This window comes from Lampetra planeri, chromosome 37, assembly GCF_965212315.1.
Source record: "Lampetra planeri chromosome 37, kcLamPlan1.2.h2, whole genome shotgun sequence".
Taxonomy (NCBI): domain Eukaryota; kingdom Metazoa; phylum Chordata; class Hyperoartia; order Petromyzontiformes; family Petromyzontidae; genus Lampetra; species Lampetra planeri.
Window position 1 is genome coordinate 7019987 of NC_136143.1, and position 24270 is coordinate 7044256.

At 47.8% G+C, this 24270-nt stretch overlaps 1 protein-coding gene across 1 annotated transcript; it reads right to left on the bottom strand.

The window, feature by feature from the left end:
- Positions 1-696: 696 nt before the first annotated feature.
- On the bottom strand, positions 697-12189 carry LOC144730992 (C5a anaphylatoxin chemotactic receptor 1-like). The gene is made up of 2 exons (XM_078611935.1): positions 11862-12189; positions 697-5971 (listed from the first exon to the last, which is right to left on the bottom strand). Exon 2 carries the CDS (start codon positions 5960-5962, stop codon positions 4835-4837), a length of 1128 nt encoding a protein of 375 aa, XP_078468061.1. The 5' UTR covers positions 5963-5971; positions 11862-12189; the 3' UTR covers positions 697-4834.
- Positions 12190-24270: the final 12081 nt, after the last annotated feature.

Below are 24270 nucleotides of genomic sequence, written 5' to 3' on the forward strand. Positions count from 1 at the left end.
CTATCAGAGTATTGAGAGCTCGGGGCAAGCATTTACTCATGACTGGATGTGGTGGAAAACGAATCTGTTGTATCAGACTTGTGAAATTCAAACACATTGTCTTTTACATGGTGAAATATATTGTAGAATGTGTATGCGTGTGTGTGTAGCGGTGGTGAGTTCAGAAACACTCCCGATTCCCGCTCATGGCCAACACCAGTGACGATTATCTGAACCAGTCCTGCGCCTCCCCTAGGTCAACTCAGCCTCAACTGAGTACCTGGTGTGATGTGTAAACATCGCCACTGGGGAGACAAAGGCGGCCGGGCGTGGTTCTGGCCACCCACCTCCTCGTGTGCTTTGCCGGCCTTCATAGGTGCTCACTAAGAGCACTTGCCCCAACAGTCTGTTAAGGCTATTCGGGGGATCTTTGTGTTTGTTGTTATGATCGCTAAAAAAATATCCACGTGTACAAATACATGCGGTTTATTTAAAAACCGTGAAAGAGTTGATAGTATAGACTTTGGGGTTGGAGTCGTGGAGCAGCAGTGCACTGCGCTGTGAACCTGGTGGCTTGAATTTTGATTCCTGGCCAAGGCTAATTGAGCTTGAACTGGTCTTGCCTCCATCCCACCATGGCCGTAATTATAATATTTAAATATGCTCACAATGTCCCCCCCCAATATATCGCTATAAAATAGATTTCTGTTTATATGATTGTGGTTATGGTTGTACTTTATTAATCCCTCATCTCTGCCATTACATACAATGAAACAAGAAAAGGTAAAATAAAAAAAACAGAGCAATGTAATACGATACACTATTAGACATTATTGTAAAACATAAATAAAAAGTCCATCCCATGTGTTAGTGAATTTAGTAATATTTTAGGCAGGAAATTAGTTTTCAAATTTAGACTTCTTTCTGGGGGGGGGGGGGCCCAGACCCCCCTGGAAGATTTGCCCCCCTCCCCCCCCCCAATGTTGACTCCATGGCTACGGCCTTGCAAAGTATGGTTAAATAACGTCCACGACCATCGTGGGTAGGCATTCATCCATCAGTGGATTGACAAAACGATTGCAACGTCTGACTGTAAGTTATATGTACTGTATACACACATATATAATAACATACATTCTTAGCTGCTGTCAACAGTGGCGTGAGAAACTAATTGCATGGCTGTGCCTTTACCATTTTTTTACATTATCAGCCGTGCAGAGTCGCATCTTGAAAAAAATAAAACTGAAATGCATTCCATCGCCTCGTTGATTTTTTTGATTGTTGGTGGTAAACACATCGGTCCGTTTTTTGGAAAGTAAACAAAACTGTTGGAAGGGAACGTTAGTCAACAGCATGCGAATTGGGCCATTATGCGGTGGTATTTCTCAACGTTGGCTTTTTAACGCCACACCCATTTGACCATTAATTTTTTCCATCTCAAGTGCGCCGCGCGATTTGCAACCCGCGGACGCAAGCTTTGATACCCAGCTACGGCCAACATTAGTGGCCAGTGAAATCAGAACCGATGTTAACCTCCCCCCATGCCCCACCACTTTCACCAACCTGCACTGAGAAGCGTGGTGAAAAATGGTGAAAGAAAAACAACCATGTCCGACATGGCATGAAGACGGCTTCGCCCGTTGGCGGATTGAGATTGCGGGAATTGTATAACCCTCGTTATCGTTACAGTATTATAATAATCCTCTACACCGGTGTTTCTCCCCCAAAGCCAATTCTCGCAACCCCCCCGCCACATCAGAGATTTCTGTGGTTACCAAACCATCAAATGCGTGCAGTGTTTGCAGTGGCCTCATTTTTACATCAGTCAATGAGGCTGGCAAGCAAAGAAGGCAAACTGTGTGGGTTTACGACTCCTGGAGTTGAGAAACACTCTTTGGAGGACTAATTCCTCCAAGGAGCTAGTTTCACTAAACTTATCACATGCCCTTTCTTGGGAAATCATTAAGAACCGCATGCCGCAAACATTACACGGAGCGAGCAATGTGCACTTCGCACGGCAATAATTATTGACCATCGTAACTTTCAAACTATGGGGCCAAAAATCGTGTGTGCAGTACAATTTCCCAGTTCTGATTTTCACATATGCAGCACTGCCCAATAAACTTCCCCCAACACCCAGTGCAGCATTTGTACACGGTGGCGTCATGCTAAATATATTTTGACGTTCGTATATCTTTTTACACATCCATCCTCAGGGCTCAGTTCCCATCGAATTGGATATATACTCTATACACGTTCGCCATCGTGCGAATCTAGCCATCCTTGTTTGTGGAAACCCACGAAAATGTAATGTCTTAAAAGTGTAACGAGCATAAAGGTACGATTAACACGGTTGGCTACGTATTGTACGAAAGAGGTTCAACATACATACACATATAAGGTTAGTACACATGGCCTCATTAATGAGCGGAGAGGTGAATTTGGGTGAAAAGCCTTGGGTAGGAAATAAGAGGGTAACAAATACATTTAAAGGAAATGTTTTTTAATCGTGAAATTTGTTACAAGCTCTTTCATACATTTTGCCTAAGGCTTCACAATCACTAAGACTGGAGCTGTTACTCTCGTTGTATGTGATGATAGACACGGCCAAGTGGCTCAGGGGTCAGAGAGCTGAGACGGCACCACAGGCAGCCGAGGTTCGCATCCAGACAGCCGTCTGTGATTAAACCGGATTCTGATGTGTTGTGAGATCATGGTCTCATCTCGGCCACCAATTACTGCACAATACATTTGGTACTGCAAACGTTTCGTCAAAATCCCAGCTCTGATAATTAACTTGTCGGGTTGACTACCGTGCAGTGAACATTTCTGGCTTATACAAAGCAGGTGGGAAAGTGCTGCTCTGTACTGCATTGTGTGGACTAGAGTTCACTTTATATCTTAAAGGTAGCTCTGTGACATTCACTTCCGTGGGCCATTCTCTAACACAAAGGGGTAAACTGCGATGCGGAAGATCCGGATAAATGCATAGATGTATGATGCGATGCTGATAGCATAATCAAGATCCAATTGGAGAAAAATAAAAAGTTATTTTGTTCACCGACTCAGTAATAAGTACCAATGTAAGCACACATCAGTCGTAAAGTTAATTGTGGCAAGAGTTAATTCAATAATTCATGACTACTGATATGTGCTAATTCCAATACGCCTGTAATTAAAGATCCATTTAAATCAGATCAACTTTGGCTGGAGTTGAAGCATTAGAAGTGGCATGCCACTTCTGCAATTGTCGTTGATTAAGATCATCATTGATTAACGTGCTCATCTCCTGATTGTAAAGGATACCATGATTCAAATAGTTGTCGTCATATTGCAGCCACACTCTTAAATATGTTTGAAATTGTCTCTATACCCTTGGAGGACGGTAAATGACGGCTCGCTGCTCTTCTAATGTGCAAGTTATGTAAGAGTGCAGCCATCTTTTACCACGTGACACCTCTGCCACCTTGTGGCAAAATAGGAAGGGAAAAACATATTGCACATGAGTACAGTACCAAAGGCATTCCTCATTCACCACTCAATTTTTACCGATGCTAAATCGACATAGATTATTAATTGAAACAAAATGTGAATGTAAACTTCATCGTACAATGTATATGAAAACGAACGATTTAATTCTTTTTTTTGGTCATAACATTGGCAGTGAATAAATGGAGTAAAGTTTTATAAACAAGAAATCTGAAGTAAAAAAAATAAACAAAAGATGCACTATGCACATGTAAAAATAATCTGTGGCAACAGGCTTCGGCGAAGGTTCTGGAAAGATGAGTCGAATGCTCAAGACTGATGTGGCAGACCACGCATCGGCTGGTAAAGCAACGTAACAGAGAGTGCCAAAGAAGGAGTAGAAACAGATTGGAGAAGGCGCGCAGAACATACAGACTTGGAGACAGCATCGCATTGAGGCATTAAGAGCAGGAGAAGAAAACGAATGACTCATTTACATTGGCACATCCGTATGTATCTATGTTGAACTTCTTTCTCCCCGTTCGAGCCAGCCGTGGTTAATCGGAGGTGGGGGGGGGGGAAGGACAACAAGCTAAACACAAAAAGCAGTTCTAAAGAAATTAGTTTTCAATCTAGATTTAAAAGTGCATAGCTGGCAGTGGCTATCTAAATATCGGAAGGGAACAGCGTTCCAGACGGCCGCAGAAGCGCGCCTGAAAGCACGCGATGCAGTGGCCGTCTTTGTTTGATGGTTAGCCAAAAGCTGCTTGCGAGGATGACCGAAGTTTGCGTGATGGTTTATGCTGCTTGACTAAATCAGCAAGGTATTGTGGTTTAATGTACTGGCGATAAACCGGTGGTGCGCGGTATAAAATAAGCAGAAAATCTCGCGGGATGCGCCAAAATCAGTTCCCGTGATGTCAAAGCAGTTGGAAGATGGATGTGTATAGCACCCAGCCTAATGACGTGTTCCAAAGCCAGATTTGACTCGCGCCCTAGATTTGGTCGGACGATTCCTCGATTCAGTTCTGAAATTATTTATTTGGCAGACGGTAGCATCAAAAGATTATGACTCGTGTCACACGTTCTAATGGGAAAGCAGCTTCTGAATCTAAGGGAACTTTTGATGGAGAATCTGCAGGTCACCCAAGGGCAACGGCGACATCATCAGACTGTTTTATGAGGACCGGTGTATTACGCTGCGATGGTGTGCCGCGAATTCATCCAATTACCAACTTTTTTTTTTACTCAAAACAATATTGGGCAGCACGTGAATCTGGCCCAAGAAATTCACGGCAGCGTGCGGGAGACACCACGGTTATGAGAGGATTGGGAGGGATGGTGGCTAGCGTGGAGTGGCAGAGCAGGTGGGGGGGGGGGGGGAACCTCACAACTGATGCACCTGGGACATCTGCCCTGAATCCGAGCTGCTCTTGGTGCCCTGCTGAGACAAGGCAGAGCCGCCGGACGCCTCTTCGCCGAGGGCCGCTTCGAGCTGTCGCAGGATTGGCGAGGACCTGAGCAAGGTCTTGCGGAATTCGCGTCCCACAAACACGTAGAGGAACGGGTTGACGCAGCTGTTGGTGATGGCTATTCCCACCGCGAGAGGCTGCAAAAAGTTCATGGTATCCATTAAGTGGTGGAACGCCTCTTCGCTTTCGATCGGCACAAGTTTCACGACGACCAATATGTGGTAGGGAAACCAGCAGACGAAGAAGGCCGCCACCACGGCGGCGATGAGGCGCACGGAGCGGGCTCTCCGTGATGTGTGCACGCGCGACATGGAGCGCATCTTGTGCACGACGCACATGTAGCAGAAGCAGATGGCGACCAGCGGCAGCAGGAATCCAGCCAGAAGGGTGAAGACCCCCACGGCTACCATGATCACGTCTTCTTCTTCGCCGTAATTCACCATGCACCACGACAGGCCGATATCGTCTTCGATGACCTCGCGGTACAGGAAGCTGGGCAGAGTGCTGAGCGCGGCGGCGCAGAGCGAGACGGCGCACACCACCCACGCCACGCCGGTCGAGCGAATCCGGAGCGCCAAAATTGGCTGCACCACCGCGAAATAGCGGTCGAGGCTGATGGCAGAGAGCAGGTACACGCTGGCGTACATGTTGAAGATGATGAAGGAGGGCAGGACCTTGCAGGCGGTGTGGTCAAAGGGCCAGTGGTGGTGGACGAGCAGCGTTATCAAGAGGGGCAGAGTGGCCACGAATGTGAAGTCCACGGCGGCGAGCGACAGAAAGTAGACGGTGACCGGGGAGCGCTTCATGCGGAACCCCGCGACCCACACGACGGCCCCGTTCCCCAGGGTGCCGCAGACGAACACGGCGCTGTACAGCAAGATGTTGATCACCGTCATGGCCTTGTTGCCGGCCGTACCTATGCGGTCGTCATCCTCGTGGTCCGTGTGATTACGCAGCACGGTGCAGTTGTTGAAGCTCGGGTCCGTGCAGTTGTCAGCCTGGATGCCGAATGGGCCCGCAAGCGTCGTTGGGGTTGGTTCCATTGCCTGACGCTGGAATGGGAACGGATGGCAAAAAGTAAACTTATTATTATAAAACGATACAAATATTTATTTGTTTAAATCAGGTAAGGCCCACTGAGCTATTTAGCTCTTTTTGAGAGGCGACCTGGCCACAAATGATAGAACACACCGAGCACAATGGACACACAGAGTACTTGAACACCGTACATGGACACACTAAGAACTTGAACACACTAAGTACTTGAACACACTAAGTACTTGAACACACCGAGTACTTGAACATACAGAGTACTTGAACACACTGAGCACATGGACACACCGAGTACTTGCACACACCGAGTACTTGAACACACTGAGTACAATGGACACACTAAGTACTTGAACACACAGAGTACATGGACACACTAAGAACTTGAACACGCTAAGTACTTGAACACACCGAGTACTTGAACACACAGAGTACTTGAACACACCGAGTACATGGACACACCGAGTACTAGAACACACCGAGTACTTGAACACACAGAGTACTTGAACACACCGAGTACTTGAACACACAGAGTGCTTGAACACACCGAGTACTTGAACACACAGAGTACTTGAACACACCGAGTACTTGAACACACCGAGTACTTGAACACACTAAGTACTTGAACACACTAAGTACTTGAACACACAGAGTGCTTGAACACACCGAGTACTTGAACACACCGAGTACTTGAACACACAGAGTACTTGAACACACCGAGTACTTGAACACACAGAGTACTTGAACACACCGAGTACATGAACACGCTAAGTACTTGAACACACCGAGTACTTGAACACACAGAGTACTTGAACACACAGAGTACTTGAACACACAGAGTACTTGAACACGCAGAGTGCTTGAACACACTAAGTACTTGAACACACAGAGTACTTGAACACACCGAGTACTTGAACACACAGAGTACTTGAACACACTAAGTACTTGAACACACAGAGTGCTTGAACACACCGAGTACTTGAACACACCGAGTACTTGAACACACAGAGTACTTGAACACACCGAGTACTTGAACACACCGAGTACTTGAACACACAGAGTGCTTGAACACACCGAGTACTTGAACACACAGAGTACTTGAACACACAGAGTACTTGAACACACTAAGTACTTGAACACACAGAGTGCTTGAACACACCGAGTACTTGAACACACAGAGTACTTGAACACACCGAGTACTTGAACACACAGAGTGCTTGAACACACAGAGTACTTGAACACACTAAGTACTTGAACACACAGAGTGCTTGAACACACTAAGTACTTGAACACACAGAGTACTTGAACACACCGAGTACTTGAACACACCGAGTACTTGAACACGCAGAGTACTTGAACACACAGAGTACTTGAACACACCGAGTACATGAACACGCTAAGTACTTGAACACACCGAGTACTTGAACACACAGAGTACTTGAACACACCGAGTACTTGAACACACAGAGTACTTGAACACACCGAGTACTTGAACACACAGAGTGCTTGAACACACAGAGTACTTGAACACACTAAGTACTTGAACACACAGAGTGCTTGAACACACTAAGTACTTGAACACACAGAGTACTTGAACACACCGAGTACTTGAACACACCGAGTACTTGAACACGCAGAGTACTTGAACACACAGAGTACTTGAACACACCGAGTACATGAACACGCTAAGTACTTGAACACACCGAGTACTTGAACACACAGAGTACTTGAACACACCGAGTACTTGAACACACAGAGTACTTGAACATACTGAGCACATGGACACACCGAGTACTTGCACACACCGAGTACTTGAACACATTATGTACTTGAACACACAGAGTACTTGAACACACCGAGTACATGAACACACTTTGCACTTGAACACACCGAGTACTTGAACACACCGAGTACTTGAACACATTAAGTACTTGAACACACTAAGTACTTGAACACACAGAGTACTTGAACACACCCAGTACTTGAACACACTAAGTACTTGAACACACAGAGTACTTGAACATTCTGAGCACATGAACACACCGAGTACTTGCACACACCGAGTACTTGCACACACCGAGTACATGAACACACTAAGTACTTGAACACACAGAGTACTTGAACACACAGAGTACTTGAACACATCGAGTACATGAGATATATTGTACACGTCAAAGTAATGGAGTGCACAAACACATGATTGTCTGCAGCACAATCATCAGCTGGTGACCCACCAACCCCAGGCCGCATGCGCTTTTCACAGGGCTGTTGATGAGTAAGCCCCCAGAACATTGTTTTTATAGCTTTTGTTTTCATAGCTTTATTTTGGTGATTTTGAAAACGTTTTGGTTTAGCCATGTGTGTTTGTTGTAGTACAGAGTTAGCCTGATAACTTTAATCTAAATTGTCTCATGGTTATATAAGACAATTTATATTTGTATTATTTTATTGTTTCCCTTCTACGTGACTTTACCGAAAGAACCAAGAATATGAATCCCTGCAGTCACGAAAGCTTTAAATCAAAATTGTCTTATGCTTGTTATTGTTTGACTTGCATCCCACTGGGATCTTTGCACACAGCTTTGAAATGCGGTGTTTTTTTTCTGGAAGACTTTGCTGATTTTTTCCTGGATTTTTCTGTTGCGTGTAGTCACTTTAAGATGTTTTCTTGTTCATGTTTTTGTTTTGTTGCGGTTGCACCCGGGTCAAGAGCCGCATGGCTCACAGGGCTACACCTAATACATGAAACTGAACTGGAAACTGAAACATGGGGTTTATATAGGTAAAAAAATGATAATAATAATAAAATCATAAATGAAAATAAATCAATTAAATCACGACGTTTCGGAGGCAACACAAGTCTCCGTCTTCAGGTGGGACCGTCACAGCAAAATGTTCATTTATTATTATTTTATTTATTATTATTTTTTACCTACGTGACTTTATCGAAAAAACCTAAGAGTATGAATCCTTGCAGTCACGATAGCTTCAAATCTAGAATCTTTTAAGCGTGTTTTTTTTTATACCGAATTCGAACAAAAATAAAATTTACTTATGCGGTGTTTTTTTTGGGTTGCCCATCCCTGCCACAGCACTGCTGGGGGGGGGGTGCAAAGGCGCAATGCAGAACGAGTCACGCACTTCCACGTGCGATCTGAAGCCAGCGGTGACTCACACACCCGCTTTGTAATAAACTTGGGAGCGCATTTTGAAATCAGATGGTATCCTTCGCCCGCTGCCAATGCAATCCCGGGCCGATTTTAATATTACACAACTCACCGCCTTCATCTCACTAAGCTCCCCTCCACGCTCTCCCCTCTCATCTCACTCCACTTTCATCTCACTCCCCTCCACGCTCTCCACTACATCTCCCCTCTCATCTCACTCCACTCCCCTCCACACCCTCCCCTCTCATCTCACTCTACTCCCTTCCACGCTCTACACTACATCTCCCCTCTCATCTCACTAAGCTCCCCTCCACGCCCTCCCCTCTCATCTCACTCTACTCCACACACTCGCCTCTAATCTCACTGCACTCCCCACCAAGCTCTCCCCTCTCATCTCACTCCCCTCCACGCTCTCCACTACATCTCCCCTCTCATCTCACTCTACTCCCCTCCACGCTCTCCCCTCATCTCACTCATCTCCCCTCCGCGTCCTCTCCTCTCATCTCACTCTACTCCACTCCACGCTCACCCCTCTCATCTCACTCCACTCCCCTCCACGCTCTCCCCTCATCTCACTCATCTCCCCTCCGCGTCCTCTCCTCTCATCTCACTCTACTCCACTCCACGCTCACCCCTCTCATCTCACTCTACTCCCCTCCACGCTCACCCCTCTCATCTCACTCATCTCCCCTCCGCGCCCTTCCCTCTCATCTCACTCTACTCCCCTCCACGCTCTCCCTCTCATCTCACTCAGCTCCCCTCCGCGCACTCTGCGTTCCAGTAACCAAGGCGCTCCGTCAGAGCCCCCAGTCAACATTGGCTCAGTGCTCGGTAGGTCGCGTATTCTCCTCTGCTCCCCTAATAGTCCTGGCACCACCCCCGCTCCGCCATCCGTGCTGTCGACTCCCTATCCAGGTCCAGTTCCAGGCTCAATCGCGAATTCTTTTGCCCGTGGCTGACTGCCGCTTTCTATAAAATAGAGGGTGCTTCAAAAAAAATGTTCACACTACTGAGAATTTGCAACAATACCACAAGAAAAGTGCCGACCGAGCTCTGGAGACCACGTGGAGAAGATTCCAGGCACGTGTTGACAATGATGGCGAATAAGTGGAGACTCTTTGACTTTTTGAAGCTATTAACATTACATTTGTCATCATTTTAAATTATTATCCGTTCTATTTTGATTAAAAACGACAGTCCCATATAAGTGTTAACATTTTTTGAAGCATCCTGTACAAGTCCACTGGTTCGGTGCAGCGTATGGATATGGGCAGCATTTAGACGCCATATGAAATACAAAGGTCATTATTAGTGTGTGCCACTCGCATTCACCATCCCGCTGTAATAAATAGAAGGCCCTCTCGCTGTAAACATAAGTTCATGAAATAGGCCACCCAGTTGAAACGTCGATTAAGCTTAGTCAACCTCTTACTCATGTCAACGCTCATTAAGTGGCTGAAAGACGTTGATATTTAGAGGCCTGGCAACCCTTGGGCAATTGTGGGTGGCGCCGGCTCTGCCGCCTGACTACTGCCGAGTCAACATCTCGCCACCACGAGATGTTAACTACCTCGCCTGGTATACAGGACGCCGTGGGTTCGATCCCGACCCTGACGCCAGCTGCTGTATATTTGGAGTTTGCGTGTCTCTCTCTTTCCCCGTGGTCGCGTGGATTTTTTTTAATCTCCGGGCCCTCCGGATTTTTCCCTCCACATTTATAATCAACGCGCGTTTCATGTATTTCACTGCGATACATTTCCACACGATAAGCCACTTCGTTGAGTTATCATTTGTGGCCAGGTCCGTTCTAAAAAAATAGCTATATAGCTCAGTGGGCCTTACCTCGTAAAATAAAATAAAACTGTTTAGTTTTTAGTTTCTCCACTCGTATGTGGTTCCTCTTCGACCCTCTGAGTCGTCCTCTCTCTCTCTCTTCGAGAGCAATCAAATACGTTGGGAGCGGTGGCGCAGTGGTTAGCACACTGCGCTATGAAACTGGTGTCCCTAATTGAATTCCCGACCACGGCTAACATCAGTGGCGGGGTGCTGATATCAACCGGCCCTTGGTCTTCCCTCCCCTCGTACCAACGCATACTGCGAGAGTTTGCGTACGAGCGTTTAATCTGTCCACATATGTAACTTCCCTCTGTAAATTTCCACGATGTCTTATCCCAGGTTTAAGGCTGGACACACCTGCGAAAGAGAGTTCCATGGCTCATCGGGTCCTCCAGCTTGAACCAAATTTCCGTGGCTATGACCAGCGCAGTGAAGTATGGTCAAACAACCCCATCTTGACCGACAAGGCGTGTGAGAACACGACACCCAGCACTGGATTCATAAATGAGCTGTGCATGATTATTATTATGATTTGTCGTACGTGTTACTAATAACACATCGCAATAATACTGTATGAAGACACGACACTTGGAAGGAATGATGATAGATGGGCAATAATAATAATAATACTGACGGACTGTGTTGCCAAGGTAGAGGCACGCGTCCGAGGCAAAGCAACGTTCATCGTAAGAGATGGAGCGATTAAAGCAATCATCTCGTGCGTAGTAGGTGGTAGCCGGATAGGGTGTTGTGCGAATTATGAACACGCATGATCGTGAGAGTTTGCGTATAGGCTGGGGGGAAGCCTTCATCCAGCAGTGGATTGACCCTGACTGCTGTCGATTCTGATGATGCTGATGATGAATTGCACGCAAACGCATACATTTACCTGCTCGGGTGCTTTGCTTCGCTTCGCTGTGCTCGTCACGAGTGAATTAGTCCACGTCGTCCTCGCGCGAACTCGTGCAAGAATTCACGAGTTAAACGCACGCGCTCAAGAAAAAGCCTCCCCCGCCCCACCACCACCACCACCACTCTCCTTCCCTCCCCCCCAAAAAAACCCACAAGAACTCTTGTGAATATTCCGCAACGTGAATGCAAGTCAGGAGCGGTGGCTTTCACAGCCGCGATGGGACCTTCAGGGGAGTCTTGCCTTGCGTTGGCGAGTCGCGGTTTTTTTAATATAAAGCGGTCGGTCAGTAGTAAGTGGTTGGTGGTGGGGTTGTGTGACGCAAGGGAGAGAAGGGAGGGACCAACGTTAGACTTGACGCCAATGGCTTCTGCCATGGTGATGTGTGGGGGGGGGTTTACACATCAAGCGAACGAGGAATACGTTCATTATACAGGGTGTTTCAAACAGATGGACCCAATTTCAAAGCAGTGTATTTCACGATGGCAACATGTCACAATTACACAAAAAGATACAAACGGCTTAATGAGTTAGCAAGTTTTACTATCCATTTTCTAAATGCTCTATGTGCCCTCCAACTGCTGTACAGACAACACCGAGACGATAGTTGAATTCGTCCCAAACGCCTCTCAAAATGTCTTATTTCACTGAAGTCACCGCCGCCGTGATTCTGTTTTTGAGGTCATCCAGATTAGTCGCTAATGGTGGCACAAAAACAACACGGTCTTTGACGCGTATCCCCACAAGCAAAAGTCGCAGGGTGCGGTGATGTCTGGGGGGGATCTTGGGGGCCAAGAGTGTAGCGCCAAGTCTTGGGGTCCCGTGCGACCCATCCAACGTTGAGGCAGCGTGTCATTTATAAAACGAGGCTAGGGACTTGTTGGTGCGCTGGGAGAGGCATCGAGCGGTAATGATTTGAAACTCTATGCCCCGCCCTCTCTATGCCCCGCCCTCCCTATGCCCCGCCCTCCCTATGCCCCGCCCTCCCTATGCCCCGCCCTTTCAAGTGGTAAGAGATTCATTCATGGGCGGTTCGTGGTTGCAGAGATATAGCGATTTCAAATCGGGTCCATATTTTTAAAACACCCGGTATATCGAAACACATTCTTCCGAAACACTGGGGTCTTAAAATAAATACATATTTTATAATAGGCGCCGTTTCAGGCAATGGCTTCTTAGCAAATATAGAACATTTTAAATAAAATTATTTTACGTGCTATAATGATGGACCATTGCCCGAAACGTCGCCTATAATATATATGTTTTATTCCAATGCCACAGTGCTTATTGAGGAATGTATTTAGTTAATGTTTTTGTTCATTGTGCTTGTGTTACCGTTCGCTGCCAACGCAGCAGCATCACCAAATGGCACCGCTGTCAACCCACACGGTTTACCCCACATTCTTGTGCAGGGACATCTTGTTTTCAGGCCCATACGGCGTACAGCCGTTTCAATACGGGCAAAACATTTATTTTTGTATATTTATTTGTGCTCCCCCCTTGTGATGGGACTTTGTAGGACGAACGTTGAGATTTATAAGGGCACGGGGTGACCAGTAAGGTCTGAATTGCTCTGTAACAAGGTAGGGCACTGATAAGGGGTTGACAGGTGTGAAATATCTATATTTTTTTAAATCGGAGAACCACGCGCAGGTTTTATGGCACCATTCGATCTGTCGAGAAAATCAAGTTGGTTTTGGCAGGACAAGTCGTTGGATGGGATGAATGGCCGATAATAATAATAATAACAACGGAGTGGCATTTCGATTTAAAGCTTTCGTGACTGCAGGGATTCATCTTCTTGGTTCTTTCGGTAAAGTCACGTAGAATGGAAATAATAAAATAATAAAAATAAAACATAATAAAATAATTCTCACGACGTTTCGGCCACAACGCAAGCAGCCGTTCTCAGGTGGAGAGCAGGTCTGTTGGGAAGACAGTCTGAATGACACACTCCAGGCTTGGAGCGACTATTTAAGCTGGGTGTGTCATTCAGACTCTGTCTTCTCGACAGACCTGCTATCCACCTGAGGACGGCTGCTTGCGTTATGGCCGAAACGTCGTGAGAATTATTTTATTATGTTTTACTTTTATTATTTTATTATTTCCATTCTACGTGACTTTACCGAAAGAACCAAGAAAACGGAGTGGCAGCCAAGCAATCGGATGCGTCTGGGGAGCACGCGAGCCGAGGAGATGGAACGATTAATTCAGTTCACATGCTGGCGCCACTAGATCGATTGTTTGCCAAACCGCAGGATCGTGAGAGGAGGCAGTGGCTTGGTCAATACCTCTATCCAGCAGGGGATTGACCACGGCTGATATCCAATAAATATTGCAACGTTGGTCCAACGCTCCATATTCACTGGGTAATACTCTTAGTTTTTTTTAGTAAAGTCACGTAGGTGAAAAATAATAAAATCAAATAATAATAAATGACAATAAATCAATTAAATCACGACGTTTCGGAGGCAACACAAGTCTCCGTCTTTAGGTGGGACCGTCACAGCTAAATTTACTGTATCAAGTGAGTAGAAATCCAAGAGACAAGATCTTAAATACAAGTTAAGGGGAGGGGGGGAGGGGCTTATCTAAATGTGGTAGTCAGGGACTGGAACGGTGGGGGGCGGGGCTAGAAGGGAGGGTGGGCGGGGCTAGAAGGGAAGGTGGGCGGGGCTACAAGGGAAGGTGGGCGGGGCTAGAAGGGAGAGTAAAATTGGAAAACCTCACGAGGTTACGGCGGATGTTGGCTGCCAAATCCAAAATAGCAGCACTGTTAAACGCTGGGGATGTCAACACTGGGAAAAATAGACTAGTACCTGTCAAATAAGATGGGACAAATATTCGTAGTCAAAGCTTCAAATCTAGAATTCACTGGGTAATTCATTTTAAATATTCTTAGGTTTTTTCGGCAAAGTCACGTAGGTAAAAAATTAAAATTAATAAAAGTAAAATAAAATAAAAATCACGACGTTTCGGAGGCAACACAAGCTTCCGTCTTCAGGTGGAACCTTGTGTTGCCTCCGAAACGTCGTGATTTTTATTTTATTTTACTTTTATTAATTTTAATTTTTTACCTACGTGACTTTACCGAAAAAACCTAAGAATATGAATCCTTGCAGTCACGAAAGCTTCAAATCTAGAATTCATTTTAAATCTCTTCTCCCATTCTCATAAGACGTGATGCCAATGCACTATTCCCCTCGTGTCGGCGCCGGTCCCGTTAGATCTCTGACATGATCCTCAGCAGACTGGAGCCTGGCTGGACACGTGCGTTTGTTGTGCCGCACTTGTACGCTTCTCGCAGAATCTGCTCAACACCCCCCCCCCCCCCTTCGAGCCTTCACCAACCCAAGACACCACGCTGACCAGCGTGGTGAAGTATGCTGAGCACGGCATCACGAGCCGCGCGACGAGGCGGAGGGAGGCCCTCATCCAGCAGTGGAGTGACAAGCTGATACAGGGTGCACACACCACGCGTACACGGGGGGGGGGGGGGGGGGCGGTGATAGGAACTCCGTGCACTGTATTCTCCCACGCACACCTCTTGCTCCAAAATAATCAAATACATCGCGTTTAAAAAAAAACGAATTACTGAAGCATTTCCTTTGCACGGGTATCTTGACATGTGTCCCTTTTTCGATTTAAAGCTTTCATGACTGCAGGGATTCATCTTCTTGGTTCTTTCGGTAAAGTCACGTAGAAGGGAAGTAATAAAATAATAAAAATAAAACATAATAAAATAATTCTCACTATTTTATAAAATAATTCTCACTATTTTATTATGTTTTATTTTTATTGTTTTATTACTTCCCTTCTACGTGACTTTACCGAAAGAACAAAGAAGTGTCCATTTTGTTCCAGCACGTGCCTCGAGAGCCGATGGTTGCCTTTAGTGCGGCCCCCGACGATACACAACACGTGACCCCCCCCCCTCCCCCATCATCATCGTGCTACTGTCAAACCCCCCAATGGTTTCAAATGAGTAGGTTTGCACTTTCCAAAAAAAATGAATGCTTGCACAGCTTGCAAAGCCGGTCCAACCACAACACCCTTGCATCGAGGATTGCATTGCTTTGTCGTGCAGGTGGCGTGGCGGCTCTGACATTGATTTCAGTTTTCAGTTTCATTGATTTGGTATAGCCCTGTGAGCCATTCGGCTCTTGAATCGGGTGCAACCGCAACACACAAAAAACAAAAACATGAACAAGAAAACATTTTAAAGGGACGTTGCGCAAACAGAAAAATCCAGGAAAAAACTGCAAAGTCTTCCTGAAAAAGCACCGTCCACCAACGCTGCGTGCAAACATCCCAGTGGGATGCAAGTCAAACAACAACAACAACCACAAGACAACTTAGATTAAAGCCATCATTCTAACTCCGTACTACAACAAACAAACCCAAACACTTTTCGAAATCACCAAAAATGAAGCCATAAGCAATGTAACAGTGGTGATGTTTTACCCCCCCCCCTCTTAAAATGTAGTGAAGAACACTGCTCGAGCGGCCTTGATCCGTTTGTATCGACTTCTCCTCTCTCCCTGCCTCCCTTCGCCTTCCTGAAATGTTTTTAAAGGTAAAAGCGTAGACCCGCAACTGTTCGCTTACGCCCCTGCTGGCGGAAGGGCTTCCACTGGGAGGAGATCTTAAACGAGAGCTCATCTCTCACTGCCAGGTGGCACTTCGGCCTCCAGTACACTTCCACGCTGGGCAGACGGTCTTGCAAGTGTAGTAGTACCGAATTAGGTGCACACACACGCAACTTGGAGGCAACACTATTTATTAAACGGTAAATAACATAACACTCTACATGAGGTGGTGACCACCTTCCTCAACTCACTAACACTCTGGAACACGACACAGACTGGACCAGGCAGGCAACGGCCTGCCTGGCCCAGGACGACGACTCGGGACTTGACGACCGAAGATGTCTTCACCTTGGAGTACAGTACAACAGCAGCCTCGCTCTGCGTTCACACCACGCTTATATTTGGTTTGGCGTGGCTGGCTCCGCCCCGGCGTGGCTGGCTCTCTTCAGGCCACGCCTCCCTTCCCAGGACACGCCTCACTTCCCCCACCTCTGGGAGGGTCCGGATCCCTCCACCACGTGACCCCCCAGGCACCCCCTTGGGGCCCCCAGCCTTCGTACGGGCCGACACAGTAGTGACCTTTCTCTGTCACTACATCACCCCCCCCTGTATAAACACACAGCCGTCCCCGGCTGTAACACAACTGTGAAACATCGAAAAGGTGTGCCTCCGAACCAACAACATCAATAAATGACCGGCGACCGATAAGAAATACAATCACGTAATATATACAGAATCGACGAGGGTAAGAGGGAACCGCATAGAAAACGGGGAATTAACAACAAATATACATGAACACTGGCTAACCCACTTACGCTCCAGCACAGACCCCCCCCCCGTTAGAATCACGCATGCAATGACAGTCACCCGTTAGCACCCCCCCGCCTTTCCAACGTGGCGTCACAACTAGTAGCACGCGTCGGCCATATCGGGGGGGGAATTTCCATGTTACCACCCCACCGCCTTTCCGACGCGGCGTCACAACCAGTAGCACGCGTCGGCCATATCGGGGGGGGGAATTTCCATGTTACCACCCCACCGCCTTTCCGACACGGCGTCACAACCAGTAGCACACGTCGGCCATATCGGTGGGATTTTAACCCAGTCTCTCTCCAAGACTCGCATCGCAGCATATAGCTGTACCGACCGAGCTGAGACCCAGTCTCTCTCCAAGACTCGCATCGCAGCATATAGCTGTACCGACTGAGCTGAGACGACCCAGTCTCTCTCCAAGACTCGCATCGCAGCATATAGCTGTACCGACCGAGCTGAGACGACCCAGTCTCTCTCCAAGACTCGCATCGCAGCATATAGCTGTACCGACCGAGCTGAGACGAGCCGGTCTCTCTCGAAGACTCGCATCGCAGCATATAACTGTACCGACCGAGCTGAGACGACCCATCGTTCACTCATTGCACAACATGCACCCTAACAACTGAGGGATACAGTCCCAACGTAACAGGACAACTCCACCTGAACCTTACGAATCTCCAGCCCACTGTTTCAACGCGCCTCCGAGTGTCTCACTCTCCGGGCCGTCAGGTCAAGCTGTCAGACAGCATGACGGGACCACACTCTGAGCCATGTGAGCGCACAGCCCACTAGGCTAGACAAGCCACGGAGTGTCTCGATCTCCGGGCTGTCAGGTCAAGCTGTCAGACAGCATGACGGGACCACACTCTGAGCCATGTGAGTGCACAGCCCACTAGGCTAGACAAGCCACGGAGTGTCTCGATCTCCGGGCTGTCAGGTCAAGCCATCAGCCATTGCATGACGGGACCACACTCTCCGAGCCATGTGAGCGCACAGCCCACTAGGCTAGACATGCCACGGAGTGTTTCAATCTCCGGGCTGTCAGGTCAAGCCGTCAGCCATTGCATGACGGGACCACACTCTCCGAGCCATGTGAGCGCACAGCCCACTAGGCTAGACATGCCACGGAGTGTTTCAATCTCCGGGCTGTCAGGTCAAGCCGTCAGCCATTGCATGACGGGACCACAACGTTCATGTTAGACACGCAACACTCACTGGGCCATCCTGGTCAGGACCTGCGCCCCAAGATAGGTGACAGCCAGCAGCACAATTACAAATCCCTGGCAGCATGTCACCATCGCAATTTAACACCATCACAACACATACAATTTGAATTATGATCCCCCACTGAACTGATCCAATGCCGAACAGGTACGCACAATTTGTGACGATCCCGAATATTCAATGGTCACAACAATACACCTCACATCCCGTATCCGTACACATCATCTCCGAGACTCGCATTGCAGCATGCAGCTGTACCAACCGAGTGGAGAGAGCAACGCAATTTGACGGCAATTAACGGAAACGCACCCCCGATCCATATAGAACACAAGGAGCATTCCCGCACAAAAGACATCATCTGTGCAACAACGGACAGGAACCAACCAGTGAGTTTGAAACAAACCGAACCTGTCATTTCAAAATCCCCTTCAACATTAACCATGGGACTCAGGGCATTCGAATTTTGAGAGCAAAAAAACTATACACAAACCCCAAGAATCGCCGAATTGATTAATACAGTATATGCAGTATACGAAGTTCGTACAGTAAATCGTTTGGCGCAATGCTCCATCCAGTCCCCACATGGCAACACACACAATCAATACTCCAGACAATCCGTACATAGTAAATAATCACAAGCAAGTACCCAACAGTCCCTACACTGTTAACAATTCCAAGCAAAGCTCCATACGGTCTGTACCTTGGCAACAATGACGATCAAAGTTTCCTACAGTTACACGTGACAATCACGAGCGAAACTCCATACAGTATACACAATAACAATGGCGATTTCGCAACAAAACGATGTAACAACACGAGTCATTATCACGGCAACATACAGGATATCAACGGAGCTCGGGACACTAACAACGAATTAATCATTAACTACACCCAGAAGATACCGATCTCGACGCCGTATTTAACCGTCCGCGAGGAACACAAAACCGGAGAGTCAAACTGAAAAAGTCCCTCCCAGCAGTGTCTCCAACGTCGAAACCCTCTCTTCAATCACGGGCCCCTCTCGCTCTCACCACCGATGCCCTCCCCCGCTCTTCTTACTTCAATGTGGGGAGGGAGGCCCGTAATCACAGGGCTGCAGCGGCGCGCCGCCAGGCCGGCGCAGCACACAAGGCGCAAAAGGCGGGAACGCCAACACGTTGAAATGGCGGGAACCGCCGGCATGGTGCAAATGGCGAGAACGCCGCCGCAGTGAAATGGCAGGAACGCCGGCACCGCCGAAATGGCGCGAACGCCACAGCTCCGTCATCTTGCAATTTCGCCATCACTCACCAACACCCGGCCACTCCCTTGCCACCAGCAGCTGGTCGAGTTGACGAGCGACGTCGCTCCAACTCGCCGTCGATGGCGACCAGCCCGGGCTCGCAGCCTCCTCCCATGCAGGCTGCAGTCGCCCATCCCCCGGGGCACATCACCGGGGCCCCAGACTCCGTGGTCGTCGCAGGGAGAGGCCAGGTGCAACCCACACCGTCCATCCGCACCTCCGGTTGGGTCTTGCACTCCACTGCCAGCTTTTACACCATGGCAGCGAAGGGTACAGCTTCTTCAAATTAATCAGCGAAAGTTCGATGACCACTTCTACACCAAATGTAGTAGTACCGAATTAGGTGCACACACACGCAACTTGGAGGCAACACTATTTATTAAACGGTAAATAACATAACACTCTACATGAGGTGGTGACCACCTTCCTCAACTCACTAACACTCTGGAACACGACACAGACTGGACCAGGCAGGCAACGGCCTGCCTGGCCCAGGACGACGACTCGGGACTTGACGACCGAAGATGTCTTCACCTTGGAGTACAGTACAACAGCAGCCTCGCTCTGCGTTCACACCACGCTTATATTTGGTTTGGCGTGGCTGGCTCCGCCCCGGCGTGGCTGGCTCTCTTCAGGCCACGCCTCCCTTCCCAGGACACGCCTCACTTCCCCCACCTCTGGGAGGGTCCGGATCCCTCCACCACGTGACCCCCCAGGCACCCCCTTGGGGCCCCCAGCCTTCGTACGGGCCGACACAGTAGTGACCTTTCTCTGTCACTACACAAGGATTGAAGGGTGCCCCACGATCTACCCCAACACACGCGCGTGCTTGTCAATCTACTGCCCGGACTGCTGGGTTGACAAAGAGGCGCAGGAGATTAAATACACTTGCCCTGTGCCTCAAGACGCCCCTTTATTCGTTGCCCTGTAGTTCCACCAAGGCGATAATTATAACATATATAACGTGTTTGGAATCGGCAGGAGTAAAGTTGGACTTACGAACAAATCGACTTATGAGCAGACCTCTGGGAGCGAACTCGTTCGCAAGTAGAAGAGTCCCTGTACTTTGCATGCCCCCTCCCCGCGACCCCCCCCCCCCGCGACCCCCCCCCGCTCCCTCCTACAGAACCACGCCCTATATACCAATTGAGTCATCAAAGCCCGCCCATTACCTCCCGTTCAGCGGCACACGTGGGGAACAGACGTGAGACTTTACTCCTGCCCCACCCATGATTGCGTGTAATCATCCAATGAGTCGAAGTAATCGAACCGATCATTGGTGAAGCAGATCAAATACTTGAATCGTCGGATAGCAAGCATAACTTTGCAGCCTCATGATGATTGTCGGGAGGGGTCCCCGCGTTGGTAAGTATTTATTTTTTACCAAGAAGTGATTTTCTTGTGGGAGGAAACTGGAATGGCTGAAGAAAACTCACCGCAGATACGAGATCATGTTCAAAAGGTCCGCACATACGAGTTCCATACCTGTAAACCCCTTATCAGTGCCCTACCTTATTGCAGACCAATTCAGACCTTATTGGTCACCCCGTGCCCCTTATGAATCTCAACGTTCATCCTACAACGTCCCATCACAAGGGAGAAACACAAACAAACAGACACACTTTTTTTGCCCGTGCAGTTGCACCGCCTGCACACTCCATATGAGCTACACTGCTGTCTCCGCGTGATCCGCCAACCCCTACCTCCAACGCGCTTGCTCGCCGGCGCGCGTCATCGCGTCACGCGTCGTCGTTATTCCGACGGTAACGATTGTAAATTGTGTGATTGTTGTCAAACACATGTCATCCGCAGTCTAAAGGTCTCGCAGCGTCGGGGGCTGTATTTACGCCCGGGCTGCGTTTACCCGCGCGCCTTGTTTGGGCCGATCGTGGCACCGCACAAACAATTCCGCGTCTCCTCCTGCTACTCCGTTGGTCGTCGCATCGCCGTTGTTGATGAGACTCATTTCTGACACTCCTTTCCTTTCTTCATCCATGGCAGTCGCTCGAGTACAACGCGTTTTTTTCTTTGTCTTCTTTCGTACCGATATTAATTGAGTACCAGCTATAACAGAGACTCATTGGTTCAAACAGAGACCCGTAGACTCACAGACTCCTATACTCACGCAGAGACCCATAGGTTCACACACAGAATCCCAAAACTTACGCAGATACCCATAGGCTCACACAAAACTTTAGACTCACACAGAGACTATTAGGCTCTCACACAGACCCATAGACTCACAGAGAGACCCTTAGACTCACACAGAGACTCCTAAGACCTCATACAGTTATATAGACTCACAGAGAGACCCATAGGATCACACAGAGACCCATAGCTTCACACAGAGACCCGTAGACTCACGCAGAGACCCATAGGTTCACACAGAGACCCGTAGACTCACACACAGAGACACCTAGGCTCACACACAGAATCCCAAAACTCACGCAGACATCCATAGGCTCACACAGACCCTTAGACTCACACAGAAACTCTTAGGCTCTCACACAGACCTATAGACTAACAGAGAGACCCATAAACTCACATAGAGACCCATTGGGTCACACAGCGACCCATAGGCTCACACAGAGACCTATAGACTCGCACGAAGACCCACACAATCACACGTAGACTCATAGGCTCACATAGGCCCACATACTCGCAAAGCTCCATAGACTCGTAGTGGTCATGACCTCACGATGTGTTCCACTGGCAGTTATGGAACGTTGCGGTTGCATTTTGGTGATTTTCTTTCCTCCTCCCACTCGTGGCGACTGCACCTGGCGTGGCCAGGTCGGATTAAATGTCAGATAGCCCACTGATTGGGAGCGGGCAGTGAACGTCGTGCTGGCTGGGTAGTGGTGGTAGTGGTGCAGGTGGGATCATTGGTAGTACTTGCCTCAACAGTCTATTAAAGGCGATACGGGGGGTGTCTTTGTCTTTGAGATCCTCGGTGAGCTGCTTATTCGTGATTATGGCGTTCACCCAATTGTTCCTCCACCTGTTATAGCATCAATCCGCCTGAGAAAATACTTTAAGACGCAGTGTGTGAGTCTGAACAGGTGAGAGCTTGGACAGGTGACATTCTGAACAAGTGAGAGCCTAGACAGGTGAGAGCTTGGACACGTGACCGTTGAGCTGCTGCTTTAATGGAGATATGATGGTGCTTGGATGCTGCTGCTGGTGCGTAGCTGCAGTGGGAGAGAATTACAGATGGCCACCAGTACAGCCACGGAGAAAGGCCGCTCGGTCGATACATTTATTTGACTGTGTAACAAAAATTTTTATTTATTTTTTTGTTACTGGGTAGTGTTATTTCCTAATTGCTTATGCCTCAAAAGTACAGAAAATTGATATTATTCCCCACAAACTTTGCTTTTGTGACCAGGATCGTGATATTTTGAAATTTACCTATTTTCAATGAGAAAACGATCGAATTTGTGTATTTTTCGTTCACATGTATTTATATACTAAAGTAATACAGAATGACTACAAAAGATTTAGAAGTGAGTAGTTTTTCGAGATTTACTTTCTAGGCATAAGCAATTACGAAAGAACACTTACTATCCAGGAACCAAAATTGTGTTACATAGTGTTGTCACAGTCAAGTTGCTTTACTCGTAAGGACTTTGTCTCGAGAAAAGCGACCACATTGATAATTTCCCGCAATCATTCAGGCTTGCCTAAATCCATCTGTACACAGAAACCCTCTTGTTACGCCCACACATCACGAGTCCTACCCAGGGCCAGACTAAGATAGTGCGGAGCCTGTAGCATATATTATAAAGGGGCTCTATATTAAAAAAAACACAACACGTAAATATTAAAACACACATTTGTTTTACTTGCATAGTAAAGTACCGTAATCGTATTTTTTCATTTGTATACAGCCAGATAATACGACAAATCGATAACCTTAAACACCCAGTCGTTCATAAAAGTTCAAGGCAGTATAGTACTATGGTAATAGAGCAAGTGCAGAATCACTGAACCGGAATTTATAGCTTGAAAGCATTTAGCGTGGGGCCAGTAGCATGTGCAGCTACTTTTGCTACTCGGATTATCCGGCACTGGTCCTACCAATGACATCGAACCCAAGGTACCGTTGGCTATCACCAATTAAAATTCTTCAGAGGCATGAACGCCACATTGAAAAGCGCCACGTCTATCCGTGCACGCCCATTAGTCGCAACAGAAAAGCCCAGAGCAGGATATTGCTTCAACATGTTGGTACAAAAGTTGGGTTAGGGCTGTTGGGAGGGGTGGCTGCTAGCTCCTATGTGTGTGCTTGTTTGAAATCTGGGATGTACTACTACTGTGTAGCTTGGTGTGCCTTGAACAGTTGCGGTACGTGCTTGCACTACCATCCCTGCACTCTCACTCCCCACTGGGCACTACCCACGACTGTACACTACCTGACCATCCATTACCCACGTGGGACTATCCTCCTTGCACTATCAACACTGCCCTACCCTCTCTG